Genomic DNA, 9,255 nt, shown 5'->3' on the forward strand with positions numbered 1-9,255 from the left:
ATTCTTCAGGATTTTTAAGGAAGAGGAAGAGAACATTTTCTGAGCACCAATAATGTGCTGTTAAAAGTTTACTAGGCATTTTTCACATACAGTATTGGAATTAATTCTCATTATAACTATATAAGGTAGGTACTATTACCCCAATTTTACAAATGAGGGACCTGTAGCTTTGAGAACTTAAATGACTGAATCATCATTTGAACTCTGATCTGTTAAACTTCAAAGCTTTTTATTTTTCTACTGCTCACACTGACTCCTAGGAATAACAGGGTTTCTCAGACTGAACCTAATAACACAACAATCACCGAGGCTCCCCTCAAGTTCTGCCTTTCTCCTGTAACTAATTTCCATTCTACTTTGCTTGTGTTACCTTGGCAAGATTAGTTCTTTGCAGCAAGGCCAGAAAATTAAGCTTTGAATCACCAATAAGGAGGACATGATTTGAGCCTGCCTTCAGTTTTATCCAAAAACCCAGTTACTGTTTGTGTTTTACCTAGTTCCCAGTAACTCATTACCCAATTCAAGAGTGTGTCTTATTGCTAGCATAACTGATACTTGCTAGGTACTCAGCACCTCAAATAATATTGGCTTCCATCATGCACTCAAGAGTCAAAAAGTTCTTTAGTTGTAGGAACATAAAGCCTACTATGGTGAAAGCAAGCAATGGTCCTCCTCTAGACCAGAGTGGTAAGCAGAGCAACTGCCTAAAGAAAGATCTACCAAAGTAGAGTTGATGTGTATTAGAATAGGTTAGTGAGAAACAGGCTTTTTGTGTTGAAAGTATAGGGTGAAAATAGGGAGAAGGGAATTTTCAAGAGTACGGATATTGAAAAGGATGATCATTAACTTATGAACAACTGAAGGAAAGCAAACTGAGAGTTAATCTATGATTGAAGGGGAATGAAAACCCAGTGCAAAGCATCATGATGTAGTGCCATCCTTTTGAGAGGAGGATGGCCAGATTCCATCCAGATTCTGAACATTATAGTTTGAGATTTGAGTAAAAATGTTCACAGAGCTCTTGGAATTAGCCATTACACATTGGACTCAAATGCATCCTCAGACCATCATTTTAGAGATACTGAGGAGTTAACTTTCCAAGGTTGTTTTGGCACCAAATCCCAGACACATTAATCCATACTGCTGAGGTTTCTTCTTGCCCTCTTGTCCATTCAGCAGCTTTCCAGGGAGATAATTTAATTTGGGGCCTTAAGAAATAAATTTTATAGGAATCCAGTATGGAGACCAGGAGGTTGAGGAAAGGGTTACAGGAAAGCTCAGGAAGGCTGAGGGTAGTTCTTGGGTTACTTCTCCACTCTGCTTTTGAGCATAATTCCCAGCTGCTCACAGTCATTTTTCTGTACCCACAGAAAGCAGAAAGAGGCACTGGCTCCTCAGCTGGTCTCCTGAGCCATTTTAGACACATCCTCTTATGCGACTGAATTTCTTAGGAAAATGAAAGTTTGAGAGTAAATGGAATAAGGTCAAGCTCTGAGGAGCAAAGTGGGTCCAGTGTGGACAGCTTGGCAGTGTCTTTCTTGGTAACTACCCCTTTTCCCTCTTCCTTCCCTTCTAGTGTCTCAGAATTTGTGGTTCAGCATTGTCATCAGCAAGTACCTACAAGTGAAGTAAGAAGCCAGCTGAGGGCCACAGAGTTAGAAAGGTGGTGGATTGAGAGGGGTAATAGCAGAAATAATCACGCGATAGGTTATTTCCCAAAGAAACTGTTTTTGAATACTGTGAAGTGGGGGAAACAACAAGCTTTGGAATTTAATACATGTTTCTACATTTTATGTTAACTCACTAAAAATGTCTGATTTACATTGGAAGGAGGTGCAGGACTCCTCACTTTACCAAAGCAATCACTATAGTAAACAGTTAAAAAGAACAAAACCTCATTTCTTCAGTGCTGTGCTGTTCAATATGGTAGCTATTAGCCACATGTGGCTGTCAAGCACTGAAATATGGCTAGTTTGAATTGAGATGTTCTGTAAGGGTAAAATATACAACAGACGTAAAAGATTTAGCATGAAAAAAATGGTGTAATAATTATATTGGGTTACAGGAAATAATGGTTTGATATATTGGGTTAAATAAAATATTAACATTAAGTTCAGCTGTTTCTTTTTTACCTTTTAATGTGGCTACTGGAACATTTAAAATGACATATGTGACTCACATATATTGGATGGTGCTGCTCTAGTGTATTCAAATGTAGGATTTGACTTTTAAGCATCTTTACAGTAGTACATTTCTTGCTTTAAGTATACCTGTACAGGAGAAACAGACTCATTGCAAGAGAAGGACAGGGAGGAATGGAGATTTGCAAATGGGGAAACTGATTATGGAAGAAAGTTAGTACCATGCGTTAGTTACCTCTCAGTCTGGGGCAAGGGGGTCTGGGGGTGTCAATGGCCTGAAGTAAGTGCTCTCATCCCCCTAGTTTCCTCTAATTTTCTAGTTGGGACCCAGAGAGGGGACAGAGAAGGCACTTTGAAACTTCTTTGCCCTTACCCTTTTAGCCATCAAGCTGTGAGTGGGAGATAGTGGTAATGTAACAGGAACTTTCCCTAGACTCCTCTGGGCCATTATCCCTGGCTGAGAGAAGGAGGAGGAATGAGGTAAGCCCCTTCTTCACTCCCAGGGCCATTTGGTAGAGCTGCTGACGTACCTCCTTCTGCCAATAGGCGTAGATGAGTGGGTTGAGCAGGGAGTTGCCCACACCAAGCAGCCACAGGTACCGTTCCAGCACTAGGTAGAGGTGGCACTCCTGGCAGGCTACCTGCACAATGCCAGTGATAAGGAATGGGGTCCAGGACAGAGTGAAGCTCCCAATGAGAACCGCCACAGTACAGACAGCCTTGAAGTCACTGGGACTCCGTGGAGGCCGGTAAGCTCCAGTCACGGCTCCTGTGTGTTCCATCTTTCGAATCTGCTGGCTGTGCACAGAGGCAATCTTGAGCATGTCGCAGTAGAAGAAGACAAAGAGGAGCAGAACTGGGAAGAAGCCAACACAGGAGAGTGTAAGCATGAAGCGTGGGTGAAATACAGCGAAGAAGCTGCAGGGCCCCTGGTAAGTGGTCTGCTGGAATATTGTAACTCCGAGTGGGAGGAAGCCGATGAGGTAGGACACCAACCATAGCCCAGCAATGCAAGTTCCAGCCATGAGCCCGTTCATGATCTGGAAGTAGCGGAGAGGCTGCTTGATGGCAAGGTACCTGTCAAAGGCAATCAGCATGACCGTGAGGACAGAGGCAGCTGCAGAGGAAGTGACAAATGCCATCCGAAGAGTACACAAGGTCTTCTGTGTGGGCCATGCCAGGCTGGAGAGATGGTCTGTGACTAGGCCAGAAATGGCCACACCAAGCAAGGTGTCAGCCATAGCCAGATTCAAGGTGAAACAGAGACTGACACCATCATTCTTGTGGATCAACAATAGCACAGCCACAGCCACTAGGGCATTAGCAGCAATAATAAGGGAGGCCAGAACAGCAAGGATCACTCCAAATGAGAAAGATGACTCCATGTCTTGAAGTGGCAGGATTTCCACTTAACAGAGCATGCTGGCTCTCTAGCTCGAATTCTCAATGGCTGGAGAAGAAGGAGCTGTGGATTCAGAGCTGCAGCACAGTTCTGGCCATCACTGGCAGTTCAGGCTGGCAACTTGCCATCTTTGGGATCCTGCTGGTTATTAAGAATCACTCACCCTCTCTTTTTTAGTCCTCAGCTTCTTGCCTCTCCAGCCCTCTGAAGGCAGTAGTCCCAGTGCAGACCTCCTCCTTGGCCCTGAGCTAGTCCCTCCCCCTACAACAACCAAGTTACTAGACAACTCACAAGTACCTGCTGCACACTGTCTCACCAGGCTCTTTCCTTTCACTGATGCTTCATGGACTTTGGAGGGACTGTAGCATTCAGCAGGTCTCCTGTTTGGCAGAAGATATACTTTACTCTAATCATATTTTTTCTTCCTCCATAGCTTGATGTTAAATCTCCACTTCTTTCTCAGCCTCAAGTATTAGCTTAACAACTAGTCTCAGCTTAATTAAGCATTTGCTTAATAACTAATTAAGTTACTATTATGACTGCTTTTAATCAAGCAAGATGATCATAATCAGTTAAAGTGGAAAGTGAGGGCAGGCAAGCTATTTCAGTGTCCAGCATACTTTCAGGGGAGTTACCACACATTTAAGCTCTTTCTTATCTTTTGCTTCCTAACATCTCAGATTCTAATTCTCTCAAATAGGATGTCCTGTTTCCTTATTTCTTACCCCTCGGAACTCAATTAGTTGAGGATTCAGAGGGGCAGGAAAAAAAGCCAAGAAGTGTTAATACCCTTCATTCCATCTGAAATAGAGCCCATCTCCATCTAAACCTGTTCTTGTTGTGTATACTCATTGAGACCTTTTTCTGCAACCACACCAGGCCATGTTTCTGGTCATGAGTAGTGGCTGCCAGCCTTGACTTTCTTATTCCTGTAGACCTGAGGTATCTCTAGGACAGGAAAAGAGGAGGTGGGCTGCATTAGAAAGTGTCTGCTTTAATGTTAGGTTGTAGAATTTTCCATTTCTCAGCTCTAGGGTTAGGGCAAAGGGAGGCAGCATTGCTGAGGCATGTGAGATGGGCTCAAGGAGGGCGGTTGTGTAGATCACTCCTATTTTAGGTTCTAAATCCATCTGCTTGGGCACATTAGAACTAACCTTTGCCTGCTACTCTCATCTTGGATACCAAGAAGAGAGGGGTGGGGAGAAGAGTGATTAGAAGCTTATTTACTTAGTTCAGCTGAGAGCACAAATGAGCGAGGTTAATGTTTTCAGTGAGGGACTGGAGCAAAGTGCAGAGTTGGAGACAATGTATATTCCAGTATATTTTGATAGTCTGAGAGAACTTTTGGCAGATGTCTCCCCTACAAAGGATCAGAAAGGCTGTGGTGTGGGGATCTGGTGTTTCGGTTGCCAGCCTGAGAATATACTTATTCTTTGGTATATGCATTAGGAGGCTGATTTCAGTTGTGTGGTACCTGACCTAATTTTATGCCTGGATATAGAGTGTGCTTTTGTTTCCCCAACCCTATGTTCCATGCATGAAGTCAAGATGGTCCTTTTCAAGCCCATGCTCAAACTTGAAGTGCATCAGAACCCAGATTCTTGGATTCCTCATTCCCAGAGTTTTGGATTCATTGGGTATGCAGTGGGCCAGAGAATCTGCATTCCTAACAAGTTCTCAGGTGATGCTGATGCTGCTAGTTTGGGGACGACTCTGAGAACCACTGCTCTAGTGAAATGATTCTTAAACTTAGTTGTGCAGTGGAATTGGTGATTCCAAAAATACTGACATTTGGGTTACACACCAAGAGATCCTGTTGTCATTAGTCTGGGGTGTGACCTATGCATCTGGAGTTTTAAAAGTTCCTCAGATTATTCAAATCTTCAGCCAAGGGTGAAAACCACTATTCAGTGGCGAAAGCACAGATTCTGGAGTCAGGACACCTTGGGGCTGGCCTGACACTATGTGTTTTCACTAGGACTAATGACTTCTCCTCTCTGACTTAGCTTTGACTTCCTCATGTGTAACATGGGGACAATAATACCTACACTACAGGGTTGTGGGGATGATAAAATTAGATATGATGGATGTGAAAGGACTTCATGAAGTGTAAAATGTTACACAGATATTTTTATTGTGTGTCTTCTAGTCTGTTTTTAATTAAAGTGTATATCAGATCAGAAGTTTTGGTATGACACAAGAGCTTGGTAGAAATACAGAATCTCAGGCCCTGCTTAAGACCTACTAAAGCAGAGTTTGCATTGGATTATATTCCCTATGCTGTACTTTACATTTCCATGACAATTTTTATAACTACCAATTTGCATGCCTTGATCTTTTCACCTTTTTAACCTATCCCGACAATCCCCTTTTCGTCTGGCCATCACCAATTTGTTCTCTGTATCTATGAGTCAATTTTTGTTTTGTTTGTTTGTTTATTTTTTTCTATAGAGTCCACATATAAGTAAGATCATATGGTATTTTTCTTTCTCTGTCTGACTTATTTCACTTAGAATAATATCCTCTAGGTCCTTCCATGTTGTTGCAAATGGTAAAATTTCATTTTTTTATGGCTGGGTAATATTCCATTGTATGTATGTACCACAACTGTTTTAACCAATTGTTTATTGATGGACACTTAGGTTGCTTCCATATTTTGGCTATTGTAAATAGTGTTGCAGTGAACATAGGGGTGCATATATCTTTTCAAATTAGTGTTTTGGATTTCTTCAGATAAATACCCAGAGGTGGAATTGCTGGTTCATAAGTTGGTTCTATTTTTAATATTTGAGGAACTTCCAAACTGTTTTCCATAGTGGCTGCACCAATATGTAAACCCACCAACAGGGCACAAGGATTCCCTTTTTCCACATCCTTGCCAACACTTGTTTGTTTATTTATTGATGATGGCCGTTCTGACAAGTGTGAGAGGATATCTCATTGTTGATTTAATTTGCATTTCTCTGATGATTAGTAACATTGAGCATCTTTTCATATGTTTATTGGCCATCTATATGTCCTCTCTGGAGAAAAGTGTATTCAAGTCCCCTTCCCATTTTACATATATATATATATTGAGTTGTGTGAGTTCTCTATAAATTTTGGATATTAACCTCTTATCAGATATGTCATTGGCAAATATCTTTTCCCATTCAGTAGGTCATCTTTTTGTTTTGTTGATGGTTTCATTTGTTGTGCAAAAACTCTTTAGTTTGATGTAGTTCCATTTGTTTATTTTTTTCTTTTGTTTCTCTTACCTGAAGAGACATATTAAAAAAAAAAATATTACTAAGAGTTTACTGCTTATGTTTTCTTCTGGGAGTTTTATAGTTTGGGGTCTTTCACTTAAGTCTTTAAACCATCTCGAGTTTATTATTGCATATGGTGTAAGAAGGTGGTCCAATCTTTTTTTTTTTTTTGCATGTATTTGTTCAATTTTCCCAGCACCATTTGTTGAATAGACTGTCTTTACCCCACTGTATATTCTTGCCTCCTTTGTCATAGATTAAATGACCCTACAGGCATGGATTTCTTTCTCTTTTTTTATTAAAAATGATTGGGGTGGCATTGACTAATAAAATCAAATAAGTTTCAAGTGTATAATTCAACAGTATGGCGTGGATTTATTTCTGGGCTCTCTTCTCTATCCCATTGATCTGTGTGTCTGTTTTTATGCTATCACTATGCTGTTTTGATTACTATAGCTGTGTAGTATAGTTCGATATCAGGTAGCATGATACCTCCGACTTTGTTCTTACTTCTCCCAATTGCTGTGGCTTTCCAGTCTTTGTGGTTTCATATAAATTTTAGGCTTCTTTGTTCTTGTTATGTGAAAACGCCATTGATATTTTGATAATGATTGAATTTAATCTATAAATAGCTTTGGGTAGTTTAGACATTTTAAAGATTTAATTCTTCCTATCCATGAACACATTATATGCTTCCATTTATTTGAATCTTATTCAATTTTTTTCAATGTTTTATAATTTTATTAGTGTGGGTCTTTTACCTCCTCAGTTAAATGTATTCCTAGGTATTTTATTTTATTTTTTGATGAAATTGTAAATGAGATTGTTTTCTTAAATTTTCTTTCCGATAGTTCATTATTGGTGTACAAAAAATGCAACTGATTTCTGAGAATTAATTTTGTATCCTGCTACCTTACTGAATTTAGTTATTAGTTCTAATGGTTTTCTGGTGGAATCTTTAGGATTCTCTATAAGTAGTAATATCATGTCATCTGCAAATAATGACAGTTTTACTTCTTTCTTTCCAAATTGAATAACTTTTATTTATTTTTCTTGTCTGATTGCTGTGGCTAGGACATCCAATACTGTGTAGAATGAAAGTGGTGAAAGCCTACATCCTTGTCATATTCCTTATCTTAATGAAAACACTTTCAGCTTTTCACCATTGAGTATGATGTTAGCTGTGGGTATCTTATATATGATCTTTATTATGTTAAGGGATGCTCTCTCTATTCCTACTTTGCTGAGTTTTTAATTTTTTTAAATCATAAATGGGTGCTGGATTTTGTCAAACACTTTTTCTGCATTTATTGGTATGTTCATATGATTTTCATCTTTCATTTGATTTATGTGGTATATTACATTAATTGATTTGTGAATATTGTACTAACCTTGCATTCCAAGAATAAATCCCACTTGATTGTGGTGTATGATCTTTTTACTGTATTCCTGAATTTGGTTTGCTCATATTTACTTGAGGATTTTTACATGTATATTCATCAGGGATATCAGTGTCTTTGTCTGGTTTTGGAATTGGTGTAATGGTGGCCTCTTAAAATTAGCTTGGGAGCCTTACCTCTTCCTGATTTTTTTGTAGTAGTTTGAGAAAAATAGGTGTTAATTCTTCTTTGAATGTTTGGTAAAATCACCCGTGAAGCCATCCAGTGCTGGACTGTTTGTTGAGAGTTTTTCTTATTACTGATTTGATTATGTTTGCAGTAATTGGTCTGGTTGGAGTTTGTTTCTTTTTATTGTCTTGGAAGATGGTATGTTTCTAGGAATTTATTCATTTCTTACAGATTGTCCAATTTATTGGTATATAATTGTTTGCAATTATTTTATTATAATCCTTTGTATTTCTATTGTATGAGTTGTTACTTCCCCTCTTTCATTTCTGATTTTATTTATAAGGGTCCTATCTTTTTTTCTTGATGAGTCTGGTTAAAGGTTTATCAATTTTGTTTATCTTTTTAAAGAACCAGCTTTTGGTTCTATAGATAATTTGTATTGTATTTTCAAACTATTTTGTTTATTTCTGCTTTGATCTTTATTATTTCCTTTCTTCTACTCACTTTGGGCTTTGTTTGCTGTTCATTTTCTAGTTCCTTTTGGTGTAAGGTTAGACTGTTTGAGATTTTTGTTGTTTCTTGAGGTAGGCCTGTATTGCTATGAATTTCTCTCTTAGAATTGCTTTCACTGTGTCCCATAGATTTGGATGATTGTGTTTTCATTTTCATTTGTCTCAAGGTATCTTTTGATTTCTCCCTTGATCTCATCGTTAACCCATTCATTATTTAGTAGCATATTATTTAGCCTCCATGTGTCTGTGTTTTCGATTTTTTTTCTTGTAATTAATTTTTAGGTGATATCATTGTGGATAGAGAAGATGCTTGATATAATTTCAATCTTCTTAAATTTATTGAGACTTGTATTGTGGCTTAGCATGCTCTATCTTGGAAAATGT

General features: G+C 38.8%; 1 protein-coding gene across 1 annotated transcript; it reads right to left on the reverse strand.

Moving 5' to 3' along the window:
- Positions 1-2,429: 2,429 nt before the first annotated feature.
- GPR119 (G protein-coupled receptor 119) lies at positions 2,430-3,611 on the reverse strand. The gene has a single exon (XM_006912506.1). The coding sequence runs from the start codon at positions 3,524-3,526 to the stop codon at positions 2,519-2,521; it is 1,008 nt and encodes a 335-aa protein (XP_006912568.1). The 5' UTR covers positions 3,527-3,611; the 3' UTR covers positions 2,430-2,518.
- Between the last annotated feature and the right edge of the window lie 5,644 nt (positions 3,612-9,255).

Source organism: Pteropus alecto, unplaced genomic scaffold (assembly GCF_000325575.1).
Source record: "Pteropus alecto unplaced genomic scaffold, ASM32557v1 scaffold145, whole genome shotgun sequence".
NCBI lineage: Eukaryota > Metazoa > Chordata > Mammalia > Chiroptera > Pteropodidae > Pteropus > Pteropus alecto.

Coding starts and splice junctions, on each gene's coding strand:
- GPR119 (XM_006912506.1), bottom strand. CDS start 3,526: ATGGAGTCATCTTTCTCATTTGGAGTGATCCTTGCTGTTCTGGCCTCC.